Source organism: Podarcis gaigeae (assembly GCF_964106915.1).
Source record: "Podarcis gaigeae genome assembly, chromosome: 16".
NCBI classification, from domain to species: Eukaryota; Metazoa; Chordata; class Lepidosauria; order Squamata; family Lacertidae; genus Podarcis; species Podarcis gaigeae.
In genome coordinates this window covers 37,311,594-37,334,527 of record NC_139693.1, presented here as the reverse complement: position 1 = coordinate 37,334,527, position 22,934 = coordinate 37,311,594, and the positions used below count along the sequence as shown (strand labels likewise).

At 47.3% G+C, this 22,934-nt stretch overlaps 1 protein-coding gene across 2 annotated transcripts in view; it reads left to right on the top strand.

The window, feature by feature from the left end:
• Positions 1 to 4,639: 4,639 nt before the first annotated feature.
• Positions 4,640 to 22,934, top strand: part of TMEM132B (transmembrane protein 132B) — a 374,994-nt gene continuing 356,699 nt past the window's right edge. Inside the window, exon 1 of one of the 2 annotated variants that reach the window (XM_083717004.1) lies at positions 4,640 to 5,729. In XM_083717004.1, the coding sequence (XP_083573130.1) occupies positions 5,651 to 5,729 (79 nt within the window). In that variant the 5' untranslated portion in view covers positions 4,640 to 5,650. The remainder of the gene's footprint in view (positions 5,730 to 22,934) is intronic. The other variant, XM_083717005.1, reaches the window with a different exon arrangement.

Sequence of the window (22,934 nt, the reverse complement as noted above, 5' to 3'; positions counted from 1 at the left end):
CTGAAACTATTCTTAACTTGAGGTACCACTTTAGCTAATGGGGCCTCCCGCTGTCGCCGTGTGATTTCTGTTCTCATCCTAAAGCAAAGTTCTTAACCCGAGGTACTATTTCTGGGTTAACGGAGTCTGTAACCTGAAGCGTATGTAACCTGAAGCGTCTGTAACCCGAGGTACCACTGTATGTTTCCCAAGCTGAACCCACTGAGTTCAACAGAGCTGGTCTGAGCCTCTGGTCCAGCAGCACTCCAAGCTGGAGGCTACAGTGTCACAGGCTGATCCAGTTCCCCGGTGTCTGAGCCTGGTGCTGGTGACTAGGGGACCCGCAACCCCAATGCTGGACCACTGTTAGATCCCACAGGACCGGTGCCGCCTGAGCCAGGGCCCTTGTGGGCATCTCATCCCAGTGCCAAGGAACTGCCTGCCACCCATACTAACCATACTTCCCTGGTTCCCTGTTCACACCTTGTCTGCTTGGCATCCCTCTGTCTTGATAGGCAGTGGAGGAGTGCGCCTTTGCGGGTGAAATCAAACTGTTAGAAGGTTGTAGAGCCTGATGTGGCTGTAGAGACCAATATGGGAGAGACATGTTTCGTTGGAGCTGGAGCAGCTGAAGGTTGTGTCGCTGCAGATGTACCATGGTGTTTCTTCTCTCTGTGCTCCTCCCGGCAGTCATGCCTCCTCTGGCCACTGCTATGGATACACAACCAGAATGCCTGTCTCCAGGCACTGCAGTCGTCTTCAAGGGATTCCCACACGGCAGCGTTGATGCTGTCAGCCTTCGAGGCACATTTGCAGTCATCTTTGTAACACAGAGTTGGTCTACCAACAAGTTGGTGCCTGAAGCCACCTCCCCACAGACCACATCCTTGGGGATCCTGCTGCCTTCAATTCTGTGGACATGACCAAGCCATAGTAGACGTCGCTGAGACACGAGAGCAAACATGTTGGGGAGGAGAGCATGGGAGAGCACGTCTTTCTTTGGGACTCTGTGTGCAAAGGTAACATTTATATTTGTTGACCCACCCGTTTTTGCCACAGGCCCCCACCCCACATTGGCATGTGGGGCCCCCCAGAAGGAAATGTGGCTGTTGGACCTAAAAATGTTCCACACCAATGGCGGCGGCAGCAGCAGTCGTCCTGCCACATGGATGATCAGGAATGTGAAGCTAAACCCCAACATGCTGACTGCTACACAGCCCTTTGCCATCTCAGTATTCTACATACTGTCTGTTGAACCTAATAAATTGGGACTGTGGTAGGGGCTCCTACTTTTTCTGGGTATATAATACCTGTCTGTACTGATGAAATCTGACACGCTGAGGTCCAGCACTTCTGAATTTGCCACTAAATTACCCTTTCAAAAATCTTTCCATTCACCTTGGCGTACACTGTGGTGTGATGCACATTTTAAAGGTTTCTGTAGTTTATTTTGACTATTCATTACTTCGGGTGTGTTTGGATTTTTAGCTGTATTTCTGTTTATATAAACTCAACTCGTTGGACCAAAGTGTGATTTTGTTGTGACTTCGCCCGACGTTTGGCGTTGACAGGTCCAAAAACGCAAATTACGTTATCCACTTAAAACTCACAATATTTTTTGGTTTCCACAAATTCCTGGGCACTCGCTGCTAATGACATAATTGTTGATCTCTTTTAGGTACCTATTTGGGCCACCAGAGTGCCTGTATTAATGGGACTGATTCAATATTCTTATTAATGTCCTCTGCAAATGTTTTATAAAACATTTTTCTTGTTATATTTGCAAATTAAAAAACAAAAACAACTACTGCACATTTTCATTTTGTACTGCATTGTCTTTTATGGTCTGGAAATGTAATTGTGACAGGAGAAGTAGACATGTTATTTATTTAAAAATGTAGAGATAACCATCTGCCATGGGATACAACTTCACTGCGCATCCTGTGTCAAACAGTCTAGGCTCTCGGGGTTCTGAACTGCATTCAATGTCCTGTGTGCTACCCAGGCCTTTGAGATCTGGGGGGTGCGGTGGGTGGGGTGGGGGGCACAGCAAAGTGACAGACTGCTGATCATATTATGGATACATGAAGGGGAGAGTGGCTGGTGGATGGAGCTCTCACTCAGGTAGCCCCAAGAAACAGGCTTTGAAACAGATGGGTTTTACCTAACAGGGTTCGTACACAAAGACGCTTTGTGCATTTCCGGGAATAGCAGTATCAGGGAAACAAAATAAAAGAAAACCACGGCTGTTGCTTGGCCATCTCTCTTTAAAAGCAGAACGGAGGAGGCAATAATTACACCTGCCTGCCTACTCTCTCTCCAGCACTCTGCAGCCGAGATCATTCACCTCTCGTGCAATTCCAGTCATGCAATGCCCCAACTTAAATCCTGACATTGGCTTCCTGTCAACTCCTGGATCCTGCACAAAAGCCATACTTTCAAGCCTCTCTGCTAGGACCTTGCACCCCATCTCTCTATATAATATCCCTGCCTGGGACCTTTGCTCAGGGCCAGGGCAGCTGCTAGGGACATAGCAGGGTCCATTGCTGATAGATGCCCTAGCCCCTGCCCTAAATTCCAGCCCCCACCACTCCAAAACGTGACTAAGGCTGTGATCTCATACACATGTAGTTAGGAATGTAACACACATATTTATTAAATTTATATTCCGCTCTGTTCACGGCATAGAAATACAAAATGGAAACACAAAATACACAATGAAATAAAACAACAACCGACTAACCAACAAAAAAAGCTAATAACCCCCTCCTACAAACTGGTTTCCATTGATTGTTTAATAGCCAATGGCCTGGTTCTACAGGAAGGTTTTTGCCTGATGCCAACGAGCCTCCCTGGGGAGAGCATTCCACAAATGGGGAGCCACTGCAGAAAAGGCCTTAGAGGATGATCCTGTGGGGAGAGGTGGTCCTTGAGGTTTTGCGAATCACTTAGATAAGAGCAGTGCTTTTTTTCTGGAGGTACACAAGGGTATGAAGTACCGGCACCATTTTTTTCTAGAAGAAAAGTGGTGGTTTAAAATGTGGCACTTACTGTAACAACTTCACGGTGAGTAAAAAGGTAAAGGTAAAGGGACCCCTGACCATTTGGTCCAGTCGTGGCCAACTCTGGGGTTACAGCGCTCATCTCACTTTATTGGCTGAGGGAGCCAGCGTACAGCTTCCAGGTCCTGTGGTCAGCATGACTAAGCCGCTTCTGGTGAACCAGAGCAGCATACGGAAACGCCATTCACCTTCCTGCCAGAGTGGTACCTATTTATCTACTTGCACTTTGACGTGCTTTCGAACTGTTAGGTTGGCAGGAGCAGGGACCAAGCAACGGGAGCTCACCCCGTCACGGGATTCGAACCACCAACCTTCTGATCAGCAAGTCCTAGGCTCTGTGGTCTAGAAGAAAAGCACTGGATAAGGGGTACAAAATGCATGCAAAATAAATAAGAAATGAACATGAACTCTCATGGGAATGAGGCCTCCTGGGGGACCCACAGCTGTGCCGTCCAGCAGAGGTGAATATCTGGGGTGGCTGCTCCCAATCATCTTTTACCTGAAGCAGTTGCCTCACTCTGTCTAATGGTAGAGCCAGTTGGGTCAGGAGTTGCAAGTTGCTCACCTTGCAAGGCTTTTTGTAGGGGATGACGCCCGTGCGGCACGATCTAAAGATGCAGAATTGCTGTTACACTTCCATGCCTGCTTACTTGGGAGTAAACCTCACTGTGTTCAATGAGACTGACATTCCCAAAGTGACGTGTGCATAGAGAAGGAGCATTGACTCTGATCTGAGGCTGCACCCTTCCCTGGGAATAAGTCTACAGCACAGTGGGACTGAGCCAGGGTCTTTGGCCTCAAGGCACTCCCAGCCCCACCGGGAGATGGTGGGGATCCAACAGAGGGCTTTTGCAGACTCTGATACTCAGGCTCAGCGTTCTCCCTCCATCTCCAGCCTGCCTCCTTTATGGCCTGCTCTCCAGCTTCCCATACACACAAGCCCCACACCCATGCTGCTCCCACCTGAAGGCTTTACTTTGTCCCGCTGTGTCCGCTGCAAGCTCACTCCTGAGCAAAACAGCGCAAGGGCTCAGAGCTGTCCTTTGCAAAGCTCCCACTCTTTTCTTTCAAGTTTGCAACCAAATTCTACTCAGAGTAAACCCGCTGAAGCGAATGGAGCTCAGCCAGATTTTCTCCTCTTGATTCCAGCTGAGCAGGCCTGACCCTGCCTCCCTCCTGCAGCGCCGATCAGCCGCGGCCGCCTGTTTCCTTCTCTGGAAGTCAAGCAGCCGGCGCTCGCTCTATTTGCCAACGAACGAACCGCGTCACGCGTTCACACGACGCAGAGCAAACCCGGAGCGGCAGCCCTTCTCTGCCTGCGATTTCCTCTCCGACTCCGTTTTGTTTTCATCGCTGTCATCCAGAAAGCCGCCCCCCTTGAAATAAAATAAAATAGAATAAATGTGAGACCGGTTTGGGGAAGGGGGGAGGGGAAACCTAGACAAGCCTTCATCTCTTTCTCCCCCCCCCTGATCCCTCCAGGCTGTCCTCCCCCAGGCAAGGAGATTGGCTAAGATAGTTTGTCAATCGCAGCTCTTTCCCCTCCCTCCCCCCCCCCCTTTCCATGCCATCCCACTCATCTCCGGCTTTTTAGGAGAGAGAGAAAAAGAGAGAGAGAGAGAGAGGAGTTTGAATCAGTCAGCAGCCAAGCTGTGAGCGCCTTTCCCCGGCATTTATTCCCACCCCCCTAAATCTAATTTAATTGCATTTTTAAAGGGGGCGAGGAATTGGGGGTGGAGTGGGGGCGCCTGTGCGTGGAAAATGGGAGAGGCATGGAGGAGCCAGCCGACCAGTTGCATCGGGCAAAGTCCCCGCGAGGCAGCCGGCGCCGAGCTGCGCTAAAGACCCGGCGCGCCTGGCAATCCGGATCGCCGCCGCCGCTGCAGCCAAGAAGGAGCTGCTCCGGAGTCGGAAGGAGAAGCTCTGCCCGGGTGGTGGTGTGTTTATTTTGGGGGGTGGGGAGGGCGGAGGAAGAGGAGGAGGAGGAGGCGGCGGCGGCAGAAGAAACCCCAAATGTTTGGAGGCGATCTGGAGGGGGCACAGCTTGAATTTTAGGGGTGCAAGCGGAGGAGCGCACCTGACCGGGACCCCGATTCTTCGAAGCAAAAGATCGAAGTCTATTTTTATCTCTCTCTTTTTGCTGCTGCTGCTGCTTTCACGGTTTTATTTATTTCTTTAAAGGGAAAGCTTCATTTGGGATTTAATTTCACCTTCCACGTCTCCTCCCCCGCCCCCCCACTTTTCTTCTTCTAGCGAGGAGTGAAGGGGGGAAAGCGCTCTCTCGAATCGCTTTCTTGGGTTCGATTCGGAGCCGCTGAGCAAATCCCTCATCCCCCCCCCTCTTTTAAAAAAAGCACAGGTAGTTTTTTGGATTATATGGACTGCAAGCAGGTTGGAAGGCGGACTCCAGAAATGCCTGCCGGTTGAAAAAGAGCCCAAATCTGAAATACGGTTTAAATAAAATAAAATATTTGTTGGTCCCCACCCCGCCCCGCAACCAGGAAGACCTGCCGGTGTGGCTGTGGGTGTTGGTTTTTTTTTTTGGAGGAGTTTTGCCGTCGTGCATCTTTTTCTCGCAACTGCTTGCCTGCCTTTTCGAAGCCCTCACCATGACTTCTCCTGGGCATGGAACGACGCTTTCCAAAGGCTTTTTTCTGCTGTTGGCGCTCGGGGCCCTTCTCTGCGCAGGTAAGACGCAAAAAGTTTGACTCTTAACCTGAAAGTTCTTTTTTAAATTTTTTTCCCCCAGAAGTTTTTTTTTTTCATTTGCAGGCAAAGCTGAACGCAAGAGAAAGGGGTGTGTTGGTGGGCGTGTGTGTGTGTGTGTGCCTGTCTGCCTTTTGGAGTCATTAGTCATCTTTTCCCCACCTGCAAAATGCACTTTGCAAATATGGAGTGTATTTTTTTTGCCTTCCAGAGTCATTGTGTGTCGCTTTCAGAGTTTTATTTTAGGATGCCTTGGAGTGAACTGGACGATGTGTATGTGTTTTTCTTTTTAAAGGTGAGATGTGTGCCCCAAACTCCCCACAAACCAGCAAACTAAGTCCTTGGGTATATAATAGGCTGCCTTTGGTGAGAGGGGGGCATGCACTCTGCACATGCTAAAGATGCTCTTTTTCTCTCATGTAGGTCTGAAAGTCGCGTCTAGGTCAGAGCCTTGTGATACAGAAATAGACAGTGGGGCCCCAGCCAATTCAGTTCTGCTCAAAGTAGACCCAGTGAAATGAATGGACCCAAGTTAGTCATGTCCATTAATTTCTATGATTTAGTATGTGTAGCCTTGAATACATCCCGCTCTCTGCAGAAAGTGAAGCCACGATGCAACTATATTATAATGCTAGGATTGTAGAGTTGGAAGGGATCCGGGGGGGGGGGTGTCATTTAGTCCATCCCCCAGCAATGGAGGAATCTCAGCTAGGTCCCAAGAGCCTTAGTTGTTGATGCTTATCTTGCTTACAACCCATGTAAGTTGGGTCAGTTTTATTATCCCCCTATCACACATGGTGGACTGAGGTCATGAGAAGCTCTCTTGCCTACGGGCAGAGCGGAAAGGTGGATGCAGAACCTCCATCGCTTCCATGCTCAGCTAGCTCCCCAGTTGTCATGTCTGTCTGTCTCTTCCTTCCCACCCACACGTGTGAAAATTGCTGCCTTAGCGTCATCTCATATCTCCGGCAATTAAGGGTGCCACTCCCACCTCCCCCGTACATGGCGAAGCCGAAATTCAACAGGTGAAGCTGTCCCCATCTCTGGCTACTGTTCTTGGAAATAAAGCTAGCCTAGGTGCACTGATTTCTGCTTCAGACTAGAGTTTTGTCCTCCCTGACAGGCTGTTCTTAAAAGTGCAGGGGATAAGGTGTCATCTGCCAAAATAGCTCAGCTGGGGGAGGGTTAGACTGAAGATCTAAAGGTCCCTGGTTCGAGCCTGGGTTTCGAGAAATGCTTCGGTCTAGGGCTTGTGGCTTTGCCTGATGGAAGGTCCCAGGTTCAGTCAATGGAATCTCCAGACAGGGCTGTGAGAGACCCTGTCCAAAACCCGGGGAGAGCTGCTGCCAGCCAGTGTAGACAAGGCTAAACTAGATGGACCAGGATTCTGACTTGGCATTAGGTGACTTCCTGTGTAAGGTGGCAACCTTGTTATAAATTTCCCCCTTGAAATCACACTGATTTGATTAAAGAAGAAGAAGAAGAAGAAGAAACCACACCGAGACTAGAGTGAGGGCAAGGAAGGAATAGTCAGACTCTTTTGATGCTCACCATCTTTTCCAGTGACATTTTTTTATAAGGCGCTTGGTAACCCTGTTTGCTCAGAAGCAAACCTCTCCTGGTTTCAGTGGAGTAACCCTTGCAAGTCTTGATTTGCAATGCCTGTTCCCATTTTGCAGCTGGGGACAGCTGACCCTGGGAGACAATATCCTGAACTATGCAAGCTGACTCTGGCCTTAAGGGTCTACATGCCTGATTGACAGCCTTATCCCAAACATGTTTACTCAGAAGTAAACTCCGTTGAGTTCAGCAGGACTTGTTTCCTAGTCAGGAGTGCAGTCTTATTGGCAGGTCTTGGAGACATGTTACCTTTTCTTACCCACGAAGAATGTCTGCAGAGGGACACGTCCACCCATCTTTATTTGTGCATGTGTGCATGTAGATATACCCAACTCTCCAATTCTGTGATTCTCTGATATCATGAACATGAATGTTCACAAAGTAACAGCAGCAACAATTTTATTATTTGTACCCCAACCATCTGGCTGGATTGCCCCAGCCACTCGGGGTGACATAACCAAAGGCCGATGGCAGTCTCTTGGCTTTGCAACCCAAATTTAAAGGAAGGAAGTGAGAAGCAACCAGAGGTGAATATGAAATAATCATAGAATTGTAGGGTCCTCTAGTCCAACCCCTTGCTATGCAGGAATCTCAACTGAAGCATCTATGAGAGATCCATCCAACCTCTGCTTAAAAACCTCCAATGAAGGTCCACCACCTTCCAAGGTTGAACAGTTCTTACTGCCAAAAAGTTTTTTTCCTGATGAGAGGAAGTCACCTTATATGGAGTCAGACCATTGGTCACCCAGTCCAGTCTTGTCCTGGACAATACTCTGGGGTTTCAGGCAGGGGACATTCCCACCCCTATGTGGGACCTAGATGCTGTACCACTGAGCCGCAGCCCACAAGCGCAGCTGCAGGTTTATTCTTTTAATGCTTCTGTTCCGTTACAGCGGAAATCCTGTGTCCATTTCCTTGGATGCGTGTCCTGTGGATCGGAGCAGAGGTGGCATCTTAGTAAATGCACATCCAAGCTGCAAATGGACTCAGATGTCTGCTTGGTGTGGGGATGGGTTAAGCCAAAGGCTCAGATTAGTAACCTAAGTGCCCAGTGAGGTCTCTGAACTGTGCTGCAGAATGGCTAGAATGTGCTGTTGTCTGGGAACTTCTCTGGGGGTGGGGGTAAAGAAATATGAAGACTTCCCAGCAAGGAAAATATACCATCTCCTTTCTCTTTACCCCAAGGCTGCATGGCGGACCACCTCTGCTGCTGCCTTCTCTGAACAGGGCCCTCTCTAGGCTTGCAAATTTCCAACAGGAATGGCAGGGCAGGAGGTCAGAAGTGTGCATTCCCTGTTCACGACCCTTTCTCTGCAAACTCCTCCATCCACAAAGTGATTGTTCAGGTTTGCTTGTGTATACGTGTCTCCAAGTCCCTCAGTTGTAATGCACAGCTTGACCACTGTGTTCAGTAGGTTGTGGGTGATGATTCCCAGAGGACTGGAGTTTACAATGACATCTTTCAATGCAATGACTGTTATTTGAGTTTGGCATCTGAGAGTTTGTGTTTTGCTGAGTTTCTTTGCAGAGCAGGGAGGCTATTTCTGGGTTTTGTTTTGGTCTTTTCAAACGACAATGGAGGAGAAATCTGATTTAGTTTGTGTCTAGAAGAAGAAAAATTTAATTTGCACTTTCTGAAACAATAAAAACTCACCCTTCTCTGACTTTTTCAGCGCACTTCTCCAGCTAAGTAACGTGTACAAAATCCATAAAAGTGTGCCTATAAATGTGTAAATTAATGAAAATAATGGAAATGTGCATTTATTAGGGGTAATTTCTTTGCAAAAATGTGTATACAAATCTGCATACAAAAATGCATATATTAAGATGAATTTGCACTAATCAATCAAGTTTTTAATGAGGACTTGAAAGAAAAAGATTGCAAACTGACGTAGAAAATGTGAAGAACTGAACTGAAGATTAGAAAATAAAGAAATTCAGGGAATCTGATATTGACATATTCAATCATCGCTGCTTAAAAAAAAAATCATTATTACTTTTCCTTTACTTTGTATAGTCAAACAGATACCAACAGTTTTTACACCCTGATTTTATTAGCGAAGGATATTTCTAAAAAAGAGAATTGGAGCTGCATGGATTTTGATATAGAAATTGCGCTGGCTTTGTCTACGCAAGGGGCACTTGAAGACTATAGCTATTTTCTGGTGGGATTCAGCCACAGTGTGGCAAAATCAGGCTCCAGAATCATAGTTGGTTTGAAACCTGCTCCCCAACAGCTTTTTTTTTTGCAATAAATGAAGTGGTGAAGGAACAGTGTGGGATAACTTTAGCTTGATGCAACATCAAGCTAACCTCCCTGCTAACAAATCAAAATGAATGTTCAATAAATAGGCGACATTGCCTAACCTCCCTGCAAACGTGCAAACAAATGCTCAATAAGCTGGTTGTCTGCAAGGGATCTGGGATTATTGGTTTGATTTAATTGGGGATTAGTGTGTCCTTGTCTCCCTGCTTTGCCACAACATTACATGATGCAGCAGGCAGAGAGCTCAACGGCTGAGCATGTGCTTTGCATGCAGAAGGTCACAGGTTCAATCCCTGACATGTAATAATATTTTTTTGTTTTTGTTTTTAAATAAAGGCTTGAATATCAGGTGATGGGGAAGGCCATCTGCATGGCAGCCTGGAGAGCTTCTGCCAGTCAGAGTAGTTAGTATAAGGCACTTTTATCTTCCGGAGAAGTGTTCTTACAACAGAAGCACACCTTTTTCATTAACAAAAAATAGGGCAAAGGGCACCTCTGAGAGCAATGACTTATTGCCTCTTACAGCCAAATTCTGAGAGAGTGTAAAAGCATTGCACATCCCATTTTTATTTTTATTTTAGAATTTAGGAAACCCCCAGCCCACACTGAGCCACTATCAGAAGCCTGGAAAACTCTCAGCTTGATAGACCATTGATCTTACCCACCGGGGAGGTGAAACCTTGTTTTGCTCTTCTGTAGCTTCAGGGCTGCACCTGTTTGTATCTTTTCATCCTGGGGTCCAAGAGAGATGAATGGCTTTTAGTGTTGCTTGTGTGCAGGCTTTGATTGTTGTGGTTTTGGTCCTTGGGAGGGTGTGTGTGTGCATGCCTGTGACTTTGATGCCGTGTGAGTATTTTGTGTGTGTATGCATTGAGGGCAAAGATGATATCGAGCCTGTGGCAATGGAAGAAGGACTTCCATTGCATTTATTGTAAAGGTTCACAAAATCTGGGGGAACCACAAGGTGCTCTTTGTCTGAAACATCTTCCAGGTAAGTTCATCTCCCTTCTCTCCCCCCCCCCCTCTCTCTGCATAATCTATTCTTTACTGAAAGGTTCCTGGACGTAAAGCAAACTACCCAAAAACACTCATCAAAGTATCTCCCTTAGTTGGTCTCTAAGGTGCTACCGGACATTTTATTATTATTATTTATTTCGATCAAAATATCAGTGCTTTTTTCTGAGGGGACGCAGGGGCACACATACCCCTAAACATTTTGTGATTCTAAGTTTCATTGAGGGGCAGTACAGTGGTACCTCTGGATGCGAACGGGATCCGTTCCGGAGCCCTGTCCGTATCCTGAAGCGAACGCAACCTGCATCTGCGTGGGTCGCAATTTGCCATTTCCGTGCATTCGCGTGACGCCATTTTGACCAGCTGCGCATGCGCGAGTGGTGAAACCCGGAAGTAACGCGTTCCGTTACTTCTGGGTCGCAGCGGAGCACAACCTGAAAATGCTTAACCTGAAGCTTCTTCAACCCAAGGTATGACTGTATTTCAATATGAGTAGGAAAATGAGAGTAACAGTGGAACCTCGGGATACGAACGGGATCTGTTCCAGCCCCGTCCGCATCCAGAAGCAAATGTGACTAGTGATGGCACGTCTGTGCGCGCGTCGCTTTTCGCCGTTTCTGCGCATGCGAGGAGCAGATGTACCGAGCTGCTCCAGCTCGCTACCTGGCGGATATCCACTACGTGGAATACTGCAGACTATTTACCGCGGCTAGGCTGGATGTTCTTGACTCGGCGGTTCTGAAGGGAAGATATGGAGGAGTCCCATATGACCAGAGATTATGCCATTGTGCGTTGGGTGAGGTAGAATCCACAGAGCACATTTTACTGAGCTGTCCCTTCTACAACGATTTAAGACAGTATCTTATAACCCCATACTTACCCCAGCTTAGTCCCCGACAAAGAGGAAAGCAGACAGCATATCTGCTAAAGAAGTCTTCTAGGAAAACAACTTTGTCAGTGGCTAAATTCCTTTTCCTGGCACTCAAGCGTCGGAAACATACAATTGAATGCCTTGATGTGGGTTATCTGTGAGAGGTTTAGTACTGTGGCCCTACCTTATTCATGTACCCCTATGATGTTTTAGTTTATAATTCTGTATTGTGTTTTATTTCTGTGTTTTATTTCTGACTATCGGTCGAATAAAGGAAATTAAAATTAAATTAAGAATGAGCGGCAAAACCCGGAAGTAACACGCTCTGTTACTTCCGGGTTGCTGCGGAGCGCAACTCGAATGCGCTCAACATGAAGCATATTCAACCCGAGGTATGACTGTACTCCTAAACGTTCTTTTTTAAAAGAAAAAAAGCACTGCGCAGAATTGTAAACCACTTTGAGGTGCCCCATAGCAGCCGTGGGGAACCTTGGGCCTCCAGATGTTGCTGCGTGATCTCGGGATTGTGGGTTCAAACCCCACATTGGGCAAAAGATTCCTGCATTGCAGGGGTTTGGACTAGATGACCCTCGGAGTGAAACAACAAATCCCACAACTAAGTTAGAAATCAATGGAACCCCTGCTGGAAAAAGCAAAGGAAAGCAATTTCTATCCAATGTCTGTGTCTGTGTCAGTTCACCATAAAATCCTGGACAAAGAGGCCCATCTCCACCTGTTGCTGGAAGAAAAGCAATGTTGTGGTGAGGCACACCTCAGAGGGGAGGTCATTCTGTTGGCGAGAAACTACCACAGAGAAAGCCCGCCCCCGGACCCTGCTCTATAGGAACATTGGACTCTGCTTTCTTTTGAGTTAGGCCATTTGGTTCATCTAGCTCAGTACTGCCCACACGGACTGGCAGCAGCTCTGCAGTGTTTCAGACACGATTCCTTCCTAACTTGGAGATTGCCTAGCATGCAGAAAGTCCCTGCAGCTGAGCTGTGGCCCTTTCCTCCCACAAAAAAAAGGAGTGATGCTTTGCACATATTTGTGTAATCAGCACCTGGGCAGAGAACATAGGAAGCTGCCTTAGAGTGAGTCAGACCAATCAAGCATATATAGATTTTGTTGAATAAACAAACATATGGAAGCTGGTCTTCAAAGGAGGCTCCTGTAGGTGTGTTGCTTCCAGGTGTGCTTCTGACTTGGGGTAGCGGTTAAGAGTGTGGGAGGGAGAGCCAGGCTCCCACCTGGACACAGGTGTGAAGCTCATTGCCTGGCACTGGGCCTGTCTCTCTTCGAAGCTCACCTTGCAGGGCCGACGTGAGTAAGTGTGGGAGAACCGTGGATGTTGCCCTGAGGATTTGGGGGGAAGATGGTTGTGAGGCCTTTGCCCTGTGAGCATGGCTCTACGGCAGTGGTTCTCAAAGGGTGCGGTGCGCCACACTGGCGTGGCAGGAGGGCAGGGCAAGTGTGGCAGGAAGATTCAAGGACAACCAAGGAAACATGTAAACATTTCAAGGTAGTGTAGTATAGGATCAAAACAATTTATTTTGGGTATACAGGCAGAACCAGTATCCATGCTTTTCTCCAAGAGCATTGCCTAGTCTTCTACAGTTCTCCACCAGATATTGTTATGAACAGGGATTATAAATTCTGACAATAATAATAATAATAATAATATATTATTTGTACCCCGCCCATCTGGCTGGGTTTCCCCAGCCACTCTGGGCGGCTTCCAACAGAGATGAAAAATACACTAAAATGTCACATATTAAAAACTTCCCTGAACAGGGCTGCCTTCAGATGTCTTCTGAATGTCAGGTAGTTGTTTATCGCTTTGACATCTGATGGGAGGGCATTCCACAGGGCGGGTGCCACTACCGAGAAGGCCCTCTGCCTGGTTCCCTGTAACTTGGCCTCTCGCAGTGAGGGAACCGCCAGAAGGCTCTCGGAGCTGGACCTCAGTGTCCGGGCAGAACGATGGGGGAGGAGACGCTCCTTCAGATATACTGGACCGAGGCCATTTAGGGCTTTAAAGGTCAGCACCAACAGTTTGAATTGTGCTCAGAAATGTACTGGGAGCCAATGTAGGTCTTTCAAGACCGGTGTTAAATGGTCTCGGCGGCCGCTCCCAGTCACCAGTCTAGCTGCCGCATTCTGGATTAGTTGTAGTTTCCGGGTCACCTTCAAAGGTAGCCCCACGTAGAGCGCATTGCAGTAGTCCAAGCGGGAGATAACCAGAGCATGTACCACTCTGGCGAGACAGTCTGCAGGCAGATAGGGTCTAAGCCTACGTACCAGATGGAGCTGGTAAAGAGCTGCCCTGGATACAGATTTGACCTGTGCCTCCATGGACAGCTGTGAGTCCAAAATGACTCCCAGGCTGTGCACCTGGTCCTTCAAGGGCACAGTTACCCCATTCAGGACCAGGGAATCCTCCACACCTGCCCGCCTCCTGTCCCCCAAAAACAGTATTTCTGTCTTGTCAGGATTCAACCTCAATCTGTTAGCCGCCATCCATCCTCCAACCGCTTCCAGACACTCACACAGGACCTTCACCGCCTTCACTGGTTCTGATTTAAAAGAGAGGTAGAGCTGGGTATCATCTGCATACTGATGAACACCCAGCCCAAACCTCCTGATGATCTCTCCCAGAGGCTGCATGTAGATGTTGAAAAGCATGGGGGAGAGGACAGAACCCTGGGGCACCCCACAAGTGAGAGCCCAGGGGTCTGAACACTCATCCCCCCCCACCACTTTCTGAACACGGCCCAGGAGGAAGGAGCGGAACCACTGTATGACAGTGCCCCCAGCTCCCAGCCCCTCAAGACGGTCCAGAAGGATGTCATGGTCGATGGTATCAAACGCCGCTGAGAGATCCAGCAGAACTAGGAAACAGCTCTCACCTTTGTCCCTAGCCCGCCGGAGATCATCAGCCAGTGCGACCAAGGCAGTTTCAGTCCCATGATGAGGCCTGAATCCCGACTGGAAGGGATCCAAATGGTCCGCTTCTTCCAGGCGTGCCTGGAGTTGTTCAGCAACCACTCGCTCAATCATCTTGCCCAAGAATGGAAGGTTTGAGACTGGGCGATAATTGGCCATCGTGGCCGCATCTAAAGATGGTTTTTTAAGAAGCGGTTTAATAGCCGCCTCTTTCAGCGGGTCTGGGAAGGCTCCCTCACGGAGGGAAGCATTCACCACCCCACGAAGCCCATCGCCCAGTCCTTCCCGGCTAGCTTTTATAAGCCAGGATGGGCTTATAAAAGGTCAGAAAAGGGAAAGGATTCTTTGTGTTGATGAGGAGATGAGAGTTTGTTTGTCTCAAATTAGACCTAAAATAAAGGAGATTACCTGGCAAAAGCAAGCTCACACCTCTCATTGAGTTTGTATACAGACTTAAGGTACATAGGTAAGGGGCTCATTCATAATTATATTTTGGGAATGATTCTTGGTCTTATGTAGCGTCATTTTTTTTTAACTTTCTGGATGTCCCATGATCATATTACAAAGTAGTTGTGTTCTATGTTATAAATCTTTTTTTTAATGATATTTATTAAAATTTCCAATAAGAACATACAAATACAAACAACAATAAAAACAAAACAAACAAAAAACAACAGGTATAATTTCAAACCTTATTTTCTCAACCTATTTTCCCCGACTTCCTCATACCTCCCCGTTTTGTATTCTAATTTCGTTATCCAATCAGCAAATCCATTCCCTTATTTCCCAAGAGTTTTTTTTTTACTAATTCCATTCCTTTTCTTGATCAAGATCTCTGAAAACCACATTATTTTTAAACCCCTGTCAATCTAACATTCATTAATCTTATAGTATTTATTAAGATAGTCTTTAAATTTCTTCCAATCTTCTTCCACTGTCTCCTTCTCCTGGTCTCGGATTCTGCCCGTCATCTCTGCCAGTCCCATGTAGTCTGTCATTTTCATCTGCCATTCTTCCAAAGTGGGTAGATCTGGTGTCTTCCAATACTTTGCAATAAGGATCCTTGCTGCTGTTGTGGCATACAAAAACAAAGTTCTATGTTATAAATCAAGCACTGCTAGGAGTTGCTTCTTTTTGTGTCCCAATGTATTTCTTATCAATAAAATATTCAGTGTGGCACAAGCAAATATTTATTCTGAAAGTGTGGCCCAAGGAAAAAAGTTTGAGAACCACTGCTCCAAGGTTTTTCTTTCTCAGTGTTTCCATCTGTGTTTGAAAATAAAATGTGTACAGTGGTACCTCAGGTTAAGTACTTAATTCGTTCCAGAGGTCTGTTCTTAACCTGAAACTGTTCTTAACCTGAAGCACCACTTTAGCTAATGGGGCCTGCAGCTGCCGCCGTGCTACTGGAGCACGATTTCTGTTCTCATCCTGAAGCAAAGTTCTTAACCATAGCTGTCAAGTGTCCCTTATTTGAAGGGACAGTCCCTTATTCCAGCGCCATGTCCTGCTGCTGTCCCTTATTGATGGATGTCCCTTAAATGTCCCTTAAATGATGTCCCTTAAATTTCAAAGGAAGCAGCTCCTCTCCCTCCCTCCCTGCCAGCCAGGGAGGCTCCAACTGTGTTGCTTGGCTGTGTTGCTCACCCAATAAGAAGTCTAAGAACGACTGGGGGGTGGAGCTTGCATGCCTTGTGTGTGGCTAGTTAATGCCTTGTGTGTGGCTAGTTAATGCAAGCTGAGGGGTTTTTTGAATGCTGGGTGCCATTTTGTTGCACGTGCTGCTGCAAACTTTGCAGTGCAAAGCCAGGCCGGGGAACCATCTTAAGTTGAGGCTGCATAGGCCTTGTGGTACATGTGATTCAGATTCTGTTCAGTTGAACCTCTGGTTACAAAGTTGGTTGGACAGTGTTCTCGAAGCTACCAGCATGAGTTTGACCAGACTGCAGGAGGACAGGAAGACTGGAGTGCCTGGAACAGGTGAGGCTGCAGTTCCCTTATTTTGGCTGCTGGTCCCTTATTTTCAAGGCTGCTGGTCCCTTATTTTCAAATCTGTAAGTTGACAGCTATTAACCAGAGGTACTATTTCTGGGTTAACGGAGTCTGTAACCTGAAGCGTATGTAACCTGAAGCGTATGTAACCCGAGGTACCACTGTACTTCAAAGCTTTGTAAGTCACTTTGAGATGCATGTGAATTCTTTTAATTACAATAAATAAAATATACGTGTGATCAAGGAAAAGAAAACAGAGCTGGTAACTCAATCAGAGATGCAGTGGGAAACCTCCTCAGACTGGAACCCCCCCTTTATTAAATTAAGGGATTTAGGGGTTATTATAGTATTGCACCCCCCTTTCCTGTTACTTCAGTTTTGTACTCTCTCTCTCCAGTGCAGTAACTCTGGATCAAAGCATTTGTAAAAAAAAGTTAATGAATGCTGCTTCCCCTCTTCTCTCTCCTTCTCTCCTTCTTCTGTGGCAAAGGACAAAGTTGATCAAGAGGCTGTGTTTTGTGCTTGATACTGGGTCTATCTTCCCCCACCCAATTCCTTGCCTTTTCAGTCTGCTTTCCTAATATCTCTGTGGAATTGCGTCGCCTTCCTGAGCAGAGTGTGCTGGCCGGGAGGTGGTTGTTGCTGCTTTTTTTCCTGTAAAGAATTACTGAGGCGAAACGTTTGCTGATCTATGTTGGCAGTCCTGTCCCCCCATCTCTTTAACGTGATGAAAATCTCGGAAGCCAAGTTGGGTGGCGGGAGAGCCATCCTTCTGCCTTCCTTGAACACAATCAAGTTGTTTGAGGCCTAATGGGCTTCTCTGCTTCCTAAAAAAAACAACACAGCGACACTAAAGAAAAGATGGGAGAGCCGAACTTAGCTGGCAGCCTTTTGAGGAGACTGAGTCTTGCCTCCTCTTTTTCCTCCCCTTCGGATCTCGGTGCAACTGTGATTTATTTCTGTGTTGCTTCACACTGAGTTTGGGACTCTCTGCCCCTCTTTTTAAAGAAACCTGCGGGCTTTCTATTAGCAAGCTGCATGCCTCCCGTCAGACTCCCCAGTAAAGGCACAGATCCGTGCTTGCTTGTTCTGAAAGTGTTGCACCAGTTTTTACGCACATGCCTCCTGGACAAACCTAAGTAATCTCTTCCCCCACTTCAGTGGTTTCCTTCTGTTTTGGAATGGATCAAACATTGTTGAATTGAAGGAAGCATCTAGCCATCGTGGTCACTGAAGATTTTTCTTTCTTTAAGAAGCAAGTGGTACCTGTTTGCAGTTCCAGAAGCTATGTATTGATAAAGTAGAGCAGCTGAGAGCACAATCCAGCCCACATGAGTCACAGCAATGATTGGTTTACATATGTTCACAGGATGTACGTGCAGAGTGCTCACACATGTACACACATTGCTTACTGCACACTTTCTGACTGACATCTAAATATGTGCGCTAAACCTCTTCTCACGTAAATACTAAGTTCAGCTAAGTTAGGCTGCAGTGGAACCAACAGGAAATGTTAATCATGGCTTCCCCCAAAGAATGCTGAGATCTTCAAAGAGCTACAGTGCTCAGTGATCAATCCCTCTTCCTAAGGACTGTTGCTGGATTTAGGGTAGTGCAGGGGGTTCCTCAGCACAGGGCACCGAGTTGAGGAGGCACAAAATTGAGAAGATCCATAATTGAGAAGATCCATTTTTGGGGTGCCAAATTTTGGCTTTGCTCAGGGCGCCATATTACCGAAGATTGCCAGAGTCTGCCACTGTCAATGACTGAGAATTGCAACTCTGTGAGGTGAATAGGGGTCTCCTAACTACTGTCAGAGGACGCGGGTGGCGCTGTGGGTTAAATCACAGAGCCTAGGACTTGCTGATCAGAAGGTTGGTGGTTCGAATCCCCACGACGGGGTGAGCTCCCGTTGCTCGGTCCCAGCTCCTGCCAACCTAGCAGTTTGAAAGTACATCAAAAGTGCAAGTAGAAAAATAGGTACCGCTCTGGCGGGAAGGTAAATGGCGTTTCCGTGCACTGCTCTGGTTCGCCAGAAGAGGCTTAGCCATGCTGGCCACATGACCCGGAAGCTGTACGCTGGCTCCCTCGGCCAATAAAGCGAGATGAGCGCCACAACCCCAGAGTCGGTCACGACTAGACCTAATGCTCAGGGGTCCCTTTACCTTCTTTAACTACTGTCAGGACCCTTGATGAGCTGCAGTTCACAGGATTCTTCCCCACGACTGTTTAAAGCAGTACATTACTGCTTTAATGTGTATAGTGCAGATGGGGCTTGACTTAACTTGGATCCAACGCAATGTGTCGGTGAACATGCTAACTATGGCCATTTCTTCACAAATGCAGGTCATCAGAAGACTCACGGGTGAACTAACATTTGAAATCAATGGGACTTGAGTGCAGCTAACTTTTGGAGATATGAAGCCTCTTGTTGACATGTGCTTGTTGGTATTGTAGAAGAAAGCTATGATGATACTGCATGACGTTAAAGAAATCTGCAAATGGTGACCAGGAAAAGGCAATAAAGTCTAGTGCTTTCAACAGCCTTGTCAGTTGCACTCTCTTTGTAGGCAGATGGGGATATAGATTTGCTGGTAATCCATTTTTTTTCCTATGGCTGGTATGTACTTGAAACTAGTTCAGCATGTTCCTCCCCTCTGCCAACAATTTTAGAGAACTTACCTAGCAAAATTTACTGGGTTAACCATAATTGTGTGATAAGACAGTGACCCAGTTTTGATCCACAAGGAAATACTAACTGGCAGTGGCTCTTCAGGAATTTAGCCAATGAGTCTTTCCCAGCCAAACCTGGGATTGAACCTGGGATGTTCTGCATGCAGGACAGAAGCTCTTCCCCCTGAGCCATGGCCCTTCCTCAAAGGAAGAGGTCAGATTTCCTACTTCTGGGAAAAGGAACTTTCTGCAATTTCTTCCCATTTTCACCCCCCCAGCTTATAAAAAAATATCAATTTCTGCTTATCTGACAAAACCAACCATGTATCTCCCTGTGTGTGAAAAGAGTGAATGAGTGAGAATGAGAGCGTCACATGGGGAAACTTTTTCTAATCACAAATCCTCCTGGCAAATTCACAGGTCCCGAGTCGCAAATTACATTTTTCTTCCTCCCAGTGGAGTGCTTGGGCTGGTGTTTTATCAGCTCTTGCTGTGAAACGTAGTGAAACAAAACCCGTTGTAGCCTGGTCCTTGTTGAGACACAGGCCAACCAAATAGATCTGATTGGGGGTGATGGGAGAAGGGAGGGGATTGTAAGAAGACTGAAGCAGGGAAACACACACAAGGACTCAGTTCCCCCACAAAGTCTTAGGGGGCATCAAACTATTTTGCCCCAAGAGTTGAAAGGAAAATGAGGCAAATGTATGAAGTGGAGGTCAGCCTCTGGGTTGGGGAAGCCTTCCAGATTTCAGAGATGAAGGGAACTGGTCTGGAGGTCCCTAGGTCCCCATTGTTGGTCTTTACTGATGCTGTGAGCAAATGACAAAGGTATTCTTCCCAGGAGGCGTCTACTTGGTTCAGGCCAGGAGTTGGCATGTTGCCAAAGTTCAGTGCCCTAGCATCATCTTCTGTAAATGGGTGACCCTTCTGAGTCTGCCCCTTCCCCCATGAACACTGGATGTCTTCGTCTGTGAGCTAGTACAATTTTAATCCCCCACAGTTTCTCTAAAATAGCATTGCTCTAGACCAGCCTTTCTCAACCTTGGGTCCACAGATGTTCTTGAACTGCAGCTCCCATAATCCCTGACCACTGGCTGTGCTGGCTAGGAATGATGGGAGTTGTAGTCCAACAGCATCTAGGGAACCCAAGTTTGAGAGGCTGTTTAGAGAGAGAGAATAACTAATATGACACCTTGGAGGAAAGGTGAGATAGAAATGTAATAAACAAATAAAATAAAACAGTATCTGAGACAGAGAGACATTTTCTCCAAGAAGAACAGAGCTACAAACAAGGACCATGCCTCTTTGTCCTCACAGCCACCCTGTGCGGTAGGTTAAGCTGACAATGAATGAGCAAACCCAGTTCACCGCCATACCTTTGCTGAGTCTCCCAGTTTGAAAGCAAACAGATCCACTTCATTTCAAGCTATACTACACACACACACACACCACCTGCCAGCTCATTATAGCAATCTTTTCTCTGACATCCCCATCTTCTCTGGTGTGGGTAGCTACCATGGTGAAGATAGCTTGTGGGTGTACATCTCTGAGCAGTTATGCTTATGGAAATGTACTTTCAAAATGGTTTTGTGCTGCAGATTTAGCTCAACAAAAAGGACATTTCCCTGCTGCTTTTCGGTTTGGCTATTCCCTTGGGGCTCTGGAGAACCAGCACTCTGGTTGCCATACCAGGTGGTGGTGATGATGTTTTAATGGAATCTGTTTGCTCACTCGCTTTCCAACTGGTTTTGGAAGAGGCTTGTTGCAGCAGTGGGGTAGACCTGGTGGGAGATTCCAGAGCCTTCAGAGGGGCAAAAGCGTTTGTGGCAGTGCCCCATGGATGAGCATATCTGGACCAGGAATTCTGCTCTAGTGGAAACTGTTGCTAGGGAGTGCCAGAAAAATGGAGTGTGTGTTGCACATTGACAATGAGGTTTGTTTGTTTGTTTATTTTATTTATAAATTTACTTACTGCCCTTCATCCGAAGATCACAGGGCAGTTTGCAACATAAAAATGCAAAATGAAAACACAAAATACACAATGTAATAACAAAACAAAAAAATCCCAATAAACCCCCTCCCACAAATACATTTAAATAGTCATAGATTGTTTTATCAGCCAAAGGCCTGGTTGAAGAGAATTCTTTTTTTGCCTAAAGGTGTATAATGATGGCACCAGGCGAGCCTCCCTGGGGAGTGCATTCCACAAATGGGGAGCCACTGCAGAAAAGGCCTGTTCTCATGTTGCCACCCTCCAGACCTCCTGTGGAGAAAGCGCATGAAGATGGCCCCTCAGTTGATAATCACAGGGTCTGGGTAGGTTCAAATGAGGAGAGGCAGTCCTTGAAGTATTGCGATCCCGTGCTGTTTAAGGCATTGCTGGTTAATCTCACAGACCATTTACACACGGGCACATGCCTGTTCTATCAGACTTTACAGGACTATTCCCCTAAAGCTAAGCTGGATGGGTTGTGTGACTGTTCTTTTACCGACACCAGGGGTGGGGACTGCTTTTCAGCCAGAGGACTGCATTTCCTTCTGGGAGCCTTGAGTCATATGGAGATGTCTTGGAGAAGTTGGCTGGATTTGGAAGGGGGCTGGGAGGTGATCAGAGCGTTGGAGCTGGATGACCCTGGGTCAGGTCCTGGCATGCTGTTGGAGGGCAGATCAGGACCCCTGGACCCTGAGGCTCGGGGTGGAGGTTCAGATCCCAGGAAGGGGCCAAGCAGGCTGCAGAAGAGCATCCCACCCTTGGGTGTCCCAAGCCTAAAACCAGCTTCATGCAGTGAAGCTGACTCCTGCCCCACCTCCTACCAGGGAGCAATCCCTCCCTCCTAGGGAAGTGACTTGAATAAGTCTGATCCTGATCTGAGGACACATGCCATCGGTGGCAGTGTAAACAAACCTTTCAAAGACAGGTGATACATTTGCTTGTGAAAAGAGCTGTCTGCCCCTTGCACTTCAAAATGAATATTCGGGATGTGTGTTGCTTGTTGGATCAACATCTTCGCTTACACAGACAGAGGAGCTTCTCGGTAGTTGCTGTGAGGGCCATGTAGAGAAGCCTGCTGGGCCAGTTTTTGCCCCATATACCTGTAGTCTAAGTTATGCTTAGCCAGAGGGAAAAGTGGGTGAAGCACTGAATGCTAATTTCCGTCAGCGATATTTTAGCACACGAAATTCAGAGGGTTCTAAGGGGACGGGCTGTAGCTCAGTCGTGGAGCATCTCCCTTGCATGCGGAAGGTCCCAGGTTCTGCCCTCGCTGCCCACAACTAGGACTGGGCGAGAACCTGTCTGAAATCCTGGAGAGCCGCTGCCAGTCAAACGATACGGAGCTCGATGGACCAATGCTCTGACTTGGTATAAATCGGCTTCCTGTGTTCCTTTATATTTGTATATACAGACACACTGTGCTCTATCCAGGAGGCAGACCCAGATCGTTGCAGCACAAATTGGGTCCATGCAGGGTGATCCAGGCAGCAAGGAGAGGTAAGGGCGAGAAGGTAATACTTGCAGGTAGCCTCTGTGCATCTCACCCCTCTCTTTCTGATGGCATGTTTATTGCACAATTAAATACTGGGCAAGGCATCTCCTTTGGTTCAGGACCTGGACCCGGGTTGGCTGGCACTGGAGAGTCCTGGGTTGGATTGGGCCCCAAACTGGATATGGGATTGGGGGATGCATAGCCCTAGCCATTCAGCCCCCAGGCCGGCATTTCTTTAACTCCACTTTGGAGACTGCAACCCAGGGGGACAGAGAGCCAGGAGAGGTGGTGGAGCTGGGGGAGACTTTTGCCTACACTTTTT